The 12,490-nt window shown below is 48.6% G+C and overlaps 1 protein-coding gene across 1 annotated transcript; it reads left to right on the top strand.

Annotated features, from left to right (window-relative positions):
* The first annotated feature begins 3,129 nt into the window (after window positions 1-3,129).
* WFDC5 (WAP four-disulfide core domain 5) lies at window positions 3,130-7,801 on the top strand. Its single transcript, XM_045444471.1, has 4 exons — window positions 3,130-3,363; window positions 6,460-6,600; window positions 6,676-6,816; window positions 7,213-7,801. The coding sequence occupies exons 1-4, from the start codon at window positions 3,279-3,281 to the stop codon at window positions 7,215-7,217; spliced, it is 372 nt and encodes a 123-aa protein (XP_045300427.1). The 5' UTR covers window positions 3,130-3,278; the 3' UTR covers window positions 7,218-7,801.
* The last annotated feature ends 4,689 nt before the right edge of the window (window positions 7,802-12,490 follow it).

The following is a 12,490-nucleotide window of genomic DNA, read 5'->3' on the forward strand; positions in this document are numbered from 1 at the left end:
ACTTTCTCTCTCTCTCAAAATAAATAAATAAAAACTTTTAAAAAATAAATAAAATAAAACTTTGGTGCAAAGCAAAACCAAAGAAACAAACATCTGCAGGATGGGATTAAAATAAGTGTTTATTAAGCTCATCTTATTAAATCCTCAGAACGATCCTGTAAAATAAATATTATCTCTATTTTATAGAAAAGTAAACTGAGGTTTAAAAAAGTTAGGTGACTTGGGGCACCTGGGTGGCTCAGTCGGTTAAGCGTTCAACTTTAGCTCAGGTCATGATCTCAGGGTTCATGAGTTCGAGCCCTGCATTGGGCTCTGTGCTGACAGGTCAGAGCCTGGAGCCTGCTTCAGATTCTGTGTCTCCCTCTCTCTGTCCCTCCCCCACTCGTGCTGTCTCTCTCTCTCTCTCTCTCAAATAAATAAACATTAAAATTAAAAGAAAAAAAAGTTAGGTGACTTGTCCAAAGTCACACAGCTAGAACCTGGTGGCAGTTGGATTCAAATCCAGGTCTGCCTGACTTCAGTTTACATTGGCTACCTACTTTACCATACTGCCTCTTGCGTATGACATGTTAGTAGTGTCCCTAATATGTAAACAGCTTTTACAACTCAATAATAAAAATAAATGTATTCCCAGTAAAAGTGGGCAAAGTATAAAAACAGGAAATACACTTGGTCAGTATAAACATATGAAGAAATGCTGTCACCAATTTCAGGGAAAGGTAAATTAAAATGAGATACTTTTCCATTGGTAAAGGTTTTATATACTTCTCTCTTAATATCCTATCTTTCTTTGCTGAATATATCCGTTAAGGATCTTGGGTCGCAAGCAACAGCAACTGAAGTTTAGATTGTTCTCTTTATGACACTGCCTTCTCCATTCAGGATTTGAATGGAGGGGTGGGCAGGTAAGAGAAGAGTCCAGTTAACTCAAGCCTGAGTCAAACGCCCTCACCTGTAGCAGGGGAAGTATCTGGTGATTGACAGCCAACCAGAATTACAGGACTGGGGAGCAATGACTCCACCAAAGGAAGAGATACCAGGCAGACAAAAGCAGGAGATTCCTGCTACAGAACAACAGCTGCTCACACACTCATTTACATCTTTTCTGAAATGCAATTTGACCGGGTATTCCAAACCTGAAAAGCGATCACTGCTGTTGACCCGGTGTTTCTTTTTGTTTGTTATTTGCTTGTTTGGGTTTTTAAAAATTGGGTTTTGGTTTTGAGATTCTTTACTGAGGTATAATTGACACATAACATTATATTAGCTTCCAATGTACAGTGTAATGATTTGATATTTGTATGTACTGTGAGATGATCACCAAAATAAGTCTAGTTAACGTCCATCACCACATGTAGTTACAAACATTTTTCTTACAATAAGAACTTTTAAGACCTACTCTCTTAGCAACTTTCAAATATGCAATACCGTATTATTAATTATAATCACCATGCTATATGTTACATCCCCATGGCTTATTTACTTTATGCCTAGAAGTTTATACTTTTTGACTGACCTAGCATTTCTACTTTGACAAATTTACCCTAAGAAGATAGAGATGTGGGGGCACCTGGGTGGCTCAGTTGGTTAAGCATCTGACTTCGGCTCAGGTCATGATCTCATGGTTCATGAGTTTGAGTCCTGCATCAGATGAGCTCGAGCCCCACATCAGGTGAGCTGGAGCCCTGCTTCCAGTCCACACTGTCAGCGTGGAGCCTGCATGGGATTCTCTCCCTCTCTCTCTTTCTCCCCCTCACTCACTCGTGCTCTCTCTCTCTCAAAAATAAACCTTAAAAAAATGACAACTTAAAAAAAGAGAAAGAAAATAGAGATGATTCAAAATGTATACACAAAGGTTGCTGTCACGGCTTTATTTGAGTGAAGAAAATGGAAACCTAAGTGCTACGATAGGAAACTATATGCTTTAGCATATCAGTCTTACAAAATACCATGTAATCATTAAAAATGATGAAATTGGAGAATACTTCATGACACAGGAAAATGTCTGCAAAATCATCTTAATTGAAAAAGCATTTCTTCAATATATATGTGTAGTTCGTAATCAGGGAAAAAAAACAGTCCCATAAAATTCTCCTATTCCAAAAGAAACATCACATCATAGAACATAGGGCCCTTCCCTCTTTTCCTGAGAGCTTCAAAGACAGCATGAGGGATTCTAGTTAAACCCAACGAAGAACTTCCCAGCTGTGAGGGTTGAAAGGAATATCCTCTTTCTTTCTTGGCATGAGATGAAGTTATACTTTGCTCCCAAGGCCTGGTAACTGATGGGGACCATGGGGAGGCAATGACAGAAGGCCCACCTTAGTTAGGAATTAACTGTGGGTTCTTGAGTCAGTCCCCACCCATCCCTGGCTTACAGTTTCTTCATCTTTCAAATGGGAGGGTGACAAGGAAGGCCTTGATCCCCTGTGGTCCTGGTAAGATGCTATGGTTCCACGGGGGTTTCTGTTTGGGGCCCCTTAAGACTCTGAGCCCCAGTGCCTCTTCCACCAAATGCAGGAGCCAAATAATGTGAAATCTAAGGTGCAGTCCTTGGCTCTGATGATTTTTTGCTCAGGATCTCTCAGGGCCAGGGAAAGAGGCCCAAAAGCCACCTACATCTGCTGCAACCGGTAACCTCAGCCAAACAAACGTCCACCCAGACAGCTGAGCCAGCCCAGGGCAGAGGGCGGTTCTACCAGAGGCCACTGGAGGTGACGTCACCGAAGGCGGAGAGATCTCTCTCTCTCCCATCCAGAGAAGCCCAGGAGAGGCCAGAGCTACCCTCACTCACTGTGCCTGCCTGACCTTAACCCCAATTCCCCCTAGGCATCCAGAACTCTGCAACCCCCTTCTTGCCATTCCAAGCCCACCTCTATCTCCTGCCTAAGCCGTTGTTGGGGCTTCGAGACCTTCGAGAGCCAGGAAAGGGATTGTCTGTCTCAACAACCTTCATCCTTTAGACGAATGAGAAAAACCGAGGCCTGAAGAGGGAGCAGACTTGCCTGAGATCACAGCCCAAGTCAGCAATACAGGCAGGACTGGATCCTGGCCCCCAACACCGAGCACCTGCTCCCACCTATCTTTGGTTCTTGCACAAGCGCCCTTGCACTGGAGCTCTGGGGCACGGGGTGGGGCCAGGACAAGGCAAACAGGTGCCATTCCAGCCACCTCCTGTCCTTCCTCCCCTGACTCAGCTGCTCTAGCCTCCCTGGAGCTGCGGGAGTTCATTTAAGGGCCCCTGGGCCCTGGATTTATTAAGTGCCGGCAGCAGAAACATGAGGGCCTGGGGCCTTCTCCTCCTGGTGGCCCTCCTGGCTTTGGGGAGCCAGCTGCCTGCTGCCTTCGCCAGGAGGAAGGGAGGTGAGTGTGGGTAGGTTTCTCTGCTCTGGGGACCTGGCAGCTCCTACCTCTCTGGGGAGAGTGAGGGTTTGGGGAAAGCAGGCAATGGTGTGTGTGTGTGTGTGTGTGTGTGTGTGTGTGTGTGTGTGCGCGCGCGCGCCTTTGCTGTGTCTGCACAAGTATGTTTAGGTATGGCCAATGTGTGTGTCTGTGCACCTGTACATGGGTGAACACACATCCCTTTGTGTCTCTGCGGTGGGGGGAACAAATTTGTCTGTACCTGCTCTCCCACGTTGTCTCCATGGAGGTATTAGGGTCTGTGGACCCCCATGGCAACGAGATGACCCTTTCTGTCATCTTCTGTTGCTAACAAGGCTGTGACGGGTCTGGCCCCTGCCCGTCTTGTTTCCGTCTTTCTCGAGTCCTTCCTGTCCCAGAGCCCAATCTGTGCAAGGGACTCTCGAACTGGGCAGGGATATGGTTTCTGGGATCTGTTGTTAGGAAGCTCCGCCCTCACCCCTCTTTTCCCCCAGCCTCCTTGAAAAGCCTGGAGCTTATCTGTCAACAGGTGAGGGAGGATGGGGCTGTTGAGTAGCTAGACAGGTGCCTCCCCACCTGGCCAAGGTCTCCACCTCCTGCCTTTCTGCGACGGGTACACTGTGACCTACATACACCCGTGCGTCCCTGGCCCTGCCTTGGGGGAAGCAGATAGTAATGGGGACAGGTTCCCTCCTCAACAGGTCCTGGAGAGCAGTTCCCTGCATCTTCTCTGCCCCCTCTACTCTAACTTGTGCCTTCCTCAGAGGCAGGGTTTGGGGAGTAGAGTGCTCAGAGACCCCAGGCTGAGGAGGGAAGGATGCTAGCAAGTTCCAAGGCCAGACCCCTGCTGGCTGGGATTCATGTGTCCTCACCACACTCCTCCTCACTGAGATGCTGAGAGATCGGGACTATTTTTATCCCCCTTTTGTAGGTGACAAAACTGAGCCACTTGAAATGCCAGTCCTGACCCTCTCTTCCTGTCTGTTCCTCAAGTCTCACCTCCTGGTCCCTCCTCCTAGAAGCCCTCCTGGCTGTGTGATAGGGTCCCCAACCCCAGCCCACAGGGAGCTCCTTCTCTGACTTCAGACAGCTCCTCCCAGCTCACTCCCCAAGGCTACCCCAGGGACCTCAGGGTCTTCCCACCCATCTACCACCAGCCTGGGGAAGAGGCGCTAATCTGAGCAGTGGCCTCCCTCACCGACTCGCTGTTCTTTCTCCAGCAGGGGGCAGCAATTTAGTATAAGACAACCCAATCCAAGCCCGTGAAGTCAGTTTTGAGCACTTACTGTGTGAGCAAGGTGCCTACTGTGTGTGTGGCCAGCATCCAGTCAGGAGCTGGAGGGGGGAGGTAGACACGAGGTAAAGTTTGGGGACTCTTGCACCTTTTCTCTGATGCTAGACTAAATGAAGGCCTGGGACTGGCCTCCATCCTCTCTACAGGACTCAATGGTGGCCGGAGCAGAGGGGTGGGTCATCAGAGGACTCAGAGTCCTAGCCCAGGCCCTGTGGGTCTGGGCAGTCAGTGCCCTATCAACCCTTGCTTTCTCCCTCCCAATGGAAGAAGGTACAGATTCAAGCTTTCTGCATGACATCTGGAAATGGCCCAAAATGCTAACAAGAAAAATGGCTGGATAAGCTCTGGGACAAAAAATTCTAGAGCCGTCTGAGGACTACCTTAAAGTCAGAGTTAATACAGATCCCTGAAACAACACCACTTGGAACAGGACACGCACGCAGTGCAGTCGTGGCTGACTGTGGCTGTGTGACAATGCACCAGGCTGGCAGCCGCTGACATTGTCGCGATGCTGGACCCCCTTCAAAATCCTTTCTTTCAAATAGTCACTGAGCCACTGGTGTTCTGCATTAAGGGCTGTACTTTATTTAGCCTAATGGTGAGAGAAGCAGGTGGGGGTGTATTCTCATAGCCTCCAGTCAAGTGAGAGAAGGAGACAAATAGAGTCGGAGTCACAGCGCTGAAGGAAAGATCCTTTGGGAGTGTGTGGGGTGGGGGACAGGGCTGACCTGGTTAGTCAGAGGCCGGAGAGGTAGGGTCTCCCTACCGCTGAGACCTGATGAATGGGGTGTAGGCCAGAGCACAGCAGAAGCAAGGCTCTGAAAAGAGAAGCAGCTGGAAGCAGAGCAGGAGCCCCAAACGGGAAGGTGTGGAGGCTGAGAACAGTGAGGTGGGCAGCCCCAGACCAGGCACAGCCTGGTGGCCCAGGTGTAGATTTTGAACTTCATTTTTTCCTATCCTTCATGTCATTGGAGTCTCAAACCAGCTCCGGGAGGAAGGAGTCCAGTTTTCCATTGCACAGACGGAACACTGACGCTTGCAGTAAAAAACAAACAAAAGAACAAAAAACCACAAACCATAACCCTTGCCAGCCATTTGTAACACTGTGAATGGACCTTGAGGGCATTACACTAAGTGAAATAAATCAGCCAGAGAAAGACTAATACTGTATGATCTCACATTGGAATCTAAAAATCAAAACTAAACAACAACAACAACAACAACAACAACAACAACAAAACAAGCTCATAGGTACACAGAACAGATTGATGGTTGCCAGGGGGCGTGGGTGAGAGGTGGGTGAAATGCGTGAAGAGGAGTCAAAGGTACAAACTTCCAGTTATAAGAGAAATAAGTCCTGGGGATGTAACATACAGCCTGGTGGCTATAGTTAACAATAGTGTGTTGCTTACTTGAAAGTTGCCAAGCGAGAAGATCTTAGAAGTTCTCATCATAAGGAAAACGATGTGCAACTGTGTGTGGGGACAGGTGTTAACTAGACATGTGATCATTTCATAATATATACAAATATCGAATCATTTTGTTGTATACCGGAAACAAATACAATGCTATGTCAATTATACCCCAATAAAAATTTTAAATAAAAGTAAAAGCAAGTCCACTCACCCACCCCCCCCCCCGCCCTAAAAAACAAAAACAAACTTGCCAAAGGACAGGCAAGAAGTAAGGGGTAGAGAATTCAGACCTTGTGATTCCCAGGTGGGTGCTTCATGACGTGACTCTGGACTGCCTCCAGTTGCAAGATTCGGGGGGTTCTCTTATAGAGAAATCTGGGGGCTGCCCACCGGACGACGGGCCCTGCCTCCTCTCGGTGCCTGACCACTGCGTGGATGACAGCCAGTGTCCCGCAAGGATGAAATGCTGCTACAAAGCTTGCTTCCGCCAGTGTGTCCGTAAGATCTCAGGTAAGTGTCCTCCACCTTGCGGAGCGCCCGAGCCCCGAGCCACACGCAGGGCTCAGCCAGGCCCCTGTGTTGCAGTCAAGCCCGGCAGCTGCCCGGAGGACCGCCTGCGCTGCGTCAGCCCCGTACAGCATCTGTGCCACCAGGACTCAGACTGCAAGGGCTCGGCTCGCTGCTGCCTGGGCGCCTGTGGCCGTGACTGCCGCAGCCCTGCACGAGGTACGCTACCTGCGCATGCGTGGCAGGGTCTTTCCCTCTCTCAGCCCCTGCCTTAGACGTTCTTCCAGTTCGGTAAGCCTAACCGGATACCCACCTTCCCAGAGGCCTGGGGCTGCCCACACCAGACCTGGGGAAGAGGGTGGGATGGGAGGGGTCCTCGTCAGGCCCATGGAGGAAGCGGACATCCTCCGTTCTCTTGTGGACCTTGCTGTGTGTCCCCTGGACCACAACCCTAGACTTCTAGCTCTGACCTTTGGTTTGTCCTTGGGAAGGAGGGTGGGCCGTCCTGCCTTAGTGGCCCAGGGCTGGGCTCAGGGGGTGAATGGGGGATCAAAGTTTCTAAAGAACCCAGAGCCATATGGTGGGTGGGGTAACCCTTTCCTTCTCTCTCCTCAGGCTAATTCTGGTTTCGGATATTCAGGATGGGGTTCCCAGCAGGAAGAGGTGATGATGGGGGGAGCCTGGGACCCCACCCAGACAGCACTATCTCTGCCAGCGGCAGTTCCAACCTTCTGATGAGCACTGATCTGCTGTCACTTCCTATCCACCCCTCGTTTCTCTTCCTGGGAATCGAGGTGCACAGATAGACTCCTGTCACCCTGTGCCACCAACAATTTCTTCATACAGTTTCTCCTAAAATGCCCAATTCAGATAGGCCCTTCTTTTGGGGGGTCCTAGCCCCTCCCTCAGGCAGCCCAGCCACCACCAAGGTATGTTCTAGCAGAATTTTCCAGACATTACCTAGCCACACACCCCTTTCCACAACTTTTGCCACGCCTGCAAAATAGCATTGCGATATCTTGTGTACTCGCTGTACCATGTATCTAATGTTTTTCTTTAAGTGGACTCGCTTTTGTATATAAATAAATTTATTTCCAAAGAAAAGCTTGGGATATGCAGGATGACTTCCTCAAATAAAATGTAACTGTAACAGCAGATGCAATGAAAATGGCGAAGTTCCATTAAAGTCGGTCTTGTCAGATCACACGGTATTAAATAATGGTACTGAATTCTACCTAAATGCTGCCACCCGCCAAGGCTGCTCTCTGTCTCTGTTGTAAATGAAGATGAGCGGGGGTTAAAGATGTGTTAAAGACACAAATCTCAGAACTGTGACCTCCCTCCTGGGGTAACTGAGTTGTACAATTTTGCACCCCAGGTACACCCTATGATCATTTCGAATTGCTGCCCGTGTGGGGAATGTTGCTTGAATGGTTGGGATGTCATTATTTTGGGGAGGGTGTGTCTCCCATTGGGCAATACCTCATTTACCTCGATTTCTCAAGGGCCGGTCTATAGTCAGGGCCTAAGAGGGCAGAGAAGGGGGTCAATGAGGGAACGACATGCTAAGGGACATTCCTGGACCCACACAGCTGGATTCCTGACTGTCCCATTCACCCAGGATTTGCTTTGGGGAGGGGAAGGAGGCAGGCAGATTTCTCCCTGTTTTATCTGCTGGGTTTCCTCTTGTGTCCCAAGAGAATCTGGGGCTGGGAAGTCAACTGTGCAGGTTAAGTTGGGAATCCTGGGTCTTCTCTCCTTGTTCCCTTGTCCTGGCAGTGTGGTCGCAGGTGAGTCACCACTCAGGGATTCTATTTGCCCTTTGGAAGATGGAAAGGATTCTACTTCCTCTCTGCCATGGTCCTTCTCATGGGGTTCAAATGGCTGAGCTGTTGACTCCAGAGGAGCAAATGCTAACGTATGGATACATGGTGAAGTCTAAGAGAGGAGAGGGAAGAGAATAACCTATGAGCTTGGATATTTCCCGTCTTTCTGGGACTCAGTCTCCCCATCTGTAAATTCAGGTGCTTGGAACAGATAATACGGTACATTGTACTGTTGCCCACAGATGCCTCTTCCCTCCCCACCGTTACCATGGCTTCCCTGTGGGGGGAGAGGTCATCCGTGGCCCAAAAAGTTAGGGCTTGGCCCTGGAACTGATGGGACACGGATGCAAGTGACAGTGTGCCAATTTCAAGGCAAGGCACCAGCCTTCTTGGAGCCTCTGCTCTCTGCCATGAGAAGCATTTGCCCAGAAGCCCTCTGGTCTCAGGATGAAGGATAACTGGGGCAGGCCTGGGCTGGAGCTGTCAAGACTCTAACTTGGAAGAGCAAAATAAATGTTTGTGATAGGAAGCCAGTGAGATTTGGGGGCGGAGGGGGGGGTGTTCATTATTGACCTATAGCAGTGAGAGCTTGTGGAATTCAGATAATGATTGTTTCTCTTTAGCGAGTGTCCATTCTATGCCTCACACTCTAAACCATCATCTTATTCATCCATCCCATCACCCTGAAAAAGGTCGCCATTGTTATTCCCATTTGACAAGAAGAGCCTTTGAGATAAGTGATTGTCTGAAGTGGGTTCCCTGGAAGCAAATCTTTAGATGAAGGTTCACAGGATGGTGATGCTTTGGAAACGTTCCAGGAAAAATGGGTCTGGGAGCAGAGAAGCGTACCAAAAAGGGAAGGAGGCCAGTAAGGGTGTGACAACAAGCAAAGTCTCACAGGGGGGTCTAGAGATGAGAGTAGGTGACTCTTCAGAGCTGTCCCGCAGAGCAAGGGAGCTGGAGCATTTACGCCTCTGTATCCCTCAGGCATCAGTTAGTAGTACCTATGGGACGGAGGACATAAATTCCCAAGTACTTCAGGGACATCTGGGCGGCTGAGTCAATTAAGCGTCCAACTTCGGCTCAAGTCATGATCACACAGTTCTTGGGTTTGAGCCCCACATCAGGCTCTCTGCTATCAGCACAGAGCTTGCTTAGGATCCTCTGTCTGCCCCCCCGCCCAGCTCATTCTATTTCTCTCTCTCTCTCTCTCTCAAAATAAATAACCTTAAAAAAATTCCCAGGCACTTCAGGCTCTCCCTGTGTGTGGCATAGCAAGCTGCAGGACGCTTAAGGATGCCAGTTGACAAAGAGATTCAGATACTAACTGTCAGGAGGGAAAGCATCCCAGGAGCCAGTGTGCACAAAAGTGGAAAAGGGATCTGAGGTGATCTGGGCAATGCATGGACCTCACCTGCTACAAAGATGAGAGCCACATGAGGACAGTGGAGGAGGAAGCAACAGGGAGCCTGGGTCTTCAGTGCCACTCACGGACAGCTGCACCCGGACTGCTGAAAAGAGTCACCTCCCCTCCAGTTAAGCCACCAAGGCTTGGTTTGTATTCTTGCAGCTAAGTTGAATCGTACCTGAGATGCTGGGTGAAGAAAGGCAGGAAGAGTTGTTCATGGAGGAGCGACAGCGTGCGTTACTTCCCACCACGCTCCTGAAAGGCAGGCGTTGTTCCCATTTTACAGATGAGGAAGCTGAGAATCCAAGAGGAGACATCACTGGGCCCACGATCCCACAGAGATTTAGTGGGAAAGGCAGGACACAAACCCACCGTATTCGTTATTTATCACTGAGTAGCAAATTACCACCCATGTAGCAGCTGAAAACAGCACGCATTTATTATTTCATAGTTTCTGTGGGTCAAGGATCCAGGCACAACTTAGTTGGGTCCTCAGCTTCAGGGTCTCACAAAGCTGAAATAAAGATGAGCAGCTAGGGCTGGTATCTCACTGAGTCTCGACTGCAGAAGGATCCACTTTCAAGTTCATTAGGTTGTTGGCAGCATTTCAGTTCCTTGAGGGCTGTAGGACTGACTTCCTCAGTTTCTAGCTGGTTGTTGGCCAGAAGCTGCCCTCATGTCCTTGCCTTTCCAGCACGGCAACTTGCTTCGCCAAAACCAGCAGGAAGTCAATCTTATGTTACTCAATCCTGGAAGCAACATTCCCTCACCTTTGCCATATTCTGCTCATTGCAGACAAATCAGGAAATCCTGCCCATCCATGCTCAAGAGGAAGGGATTACACAAGGGCATGCATACCAGGAGGCAGACATCACTGGGGCACATTCTAGAAGCTTCCTGATGTGCCGAGTCTACTTAAGTACAAAAATGTCTGCACTTTATGCAACATCAGACTTACTCTTTGGGGTAAAGCCTCATGGATCCAGATGGCCCTTTCTGGCCAGAACTGAAAGAGAATTTGGGGCACAGCCCAATGTAATGGGTATGGATACCTCTTTTAGCCTCAAAAGCCCATAATGACCCTCTTCCCACTCTACATTGGTGAATTCATCCAACACTCCATTTACTTCCCACATGATCTGGGGATGAAACCAGATCCTAGATTCAGTGTCTTCTGCCCTTGGAAAATAGGTCTGTCTTTTCTCTTTTTGGAAGCTACTGGTCCAACTCCGGGGTAGAGGGTACCTCTAAGTGGGGGCCGTGAAGGCTGCAGAGAGAGTACTAGGCCAAGAAATGGGAGACCTGCTTCTCTGCAGATCTTCATTTCCTTTGTTGGTAAAATGAGGGAATTGGGCAAGTTGTTTGTGAACTTCCTGCTCTAACTTCTTACTTTGAGGGAAGAACTGAACTGGTAAAGTCTAGAGCTGCAGTGTCCAGTATGGCAGCCACTGGCCCCATGAGGCTACTGAGTATGTGAAATGTGATTATTCCAAATGAGATGTACTGTATGTGGATATAGGAGTCAGAATTCTATGATGATTCCCGGTGACCCTCCCCCCTGTATAATCTCCTCCTCTTCCAGTGTAGATGGAACATGTGAAATGTGTTATGTGAGGAAAGGGAGACTGTCCTGGGTGGGCCTGTCCTAAGCAGATGATGGTCTAAGAGCAGAGCATTCTCTCTGGCTGCTCACAGAAGAGGAAGTCCACACACTAGGTTGCCTGGAAGAAAGCAAACATCCATGCGGTGAACTGCCCATGGGGCCATGTGGCAAGGAACCACAGGCAGCCTCCAGAGGCTGAGAGTGATCCCCAGCAGATAGCCAGCAGGAAGATGGGGACCTCAGTCCTGCAACCACAAGGAAATGAACAATCTGTGAGCTTAGAAGTGAACCCCGAACTTCAGATGGGAACCACAGCCCTGGCTGATATCTTGACTTCAACCTGGTGAGACCCTGGGTTGAGAATTCAGCCATGAGGTGCTCAGATTTCTGACCTAGAGGAACTGTGAGATAATAAATCTCTATTGTTTTAAGTTGCTAAGTTTGTTGTAATTTGTTACACAGCAATAAAAAACGAGTATCTTGGATTTCCAAGACTTAGTACAAAAACAAAAATGTGGGGTGCTTGGGTGGCTCAGTCGGTTGAGCGTCTGACTTCGGCTCGGGTCATGATCTCGTGGTCCATGAGTTCGAGCCCCACGTCGGGCTCTGTGCTGACAGCTCAGAGCCTGGAGCCTGCTTCAGATTCTGTGTCTTCCTCTCTCTCTGCCCCCCTCCCACTCATGCTCTCTCTCTCTCTCAAAAATAAATAAACATTAAAAAAAATGAAATTATAAAATACCTCCTTAGTAATTTCTTTACCGATCCCATGTTGAAATTATATTAATTTGAATATAGTGTGTTAAATAAAATATATTATTAAAATTAATTTCATCTGTTTTTAATTTTTTAAGTTGCTATCAGAAACATTTATTTAAAAAATTTTTTTAATGTTTATTTATTTCTGAGAGAGAGAGAGAAAGAGTGCAAGTGGGAGAGGGGCAGAGAGAGAGGGAGACAGTATCCGAAGCAGGCTCCAGGCTCTGAGCTGTCAGCACAGAGCCCGACATGGGGCTCAGGCTCATGAACCGCAAGATCATGACCTGAGCTGAAGTCAGA

Source organism: Leopardus geoffroyi, chromosome A3, assembly GCF_018350155.1.
Source record: "Leopardus geoffroyi isolate Oge1 chromosome A3, O.geoffroyi_Oge1_pat1.0, whole genome shotgun sequence".
NCBI lineage: Eukaryota > Metazoa > Chordata > Mammalia > Carnivora > Felidae > Leopardus > Leopardus geoffroyi.

Bases quoted from the DNA above. Each gene is read 5' to 3' on its own strand.
- WFDC5 (XM_045444471.1), top strand. From the start codon at position 3,279: ATGAGGGCCTGGGGCCTTCTCCTCCTGGTGGCCCTCCTGGCTTTGGGG. The intron at 3,364-6,459 runs GTGAGTGTGGGT...GTTCTCTTATAG, and splicing joins CTTCGCCAGGAGGAAGGGAG to AGAAATCTGGGGGCTGCCCA. The intron at 6,601-6,675 runs GTAAGTGTCCTC...CCTGTGTTGCAG, and splicing joins GTGTGTCCGTAAGATCTCAG to TCAAGCCCGGCAGCTGCCCG.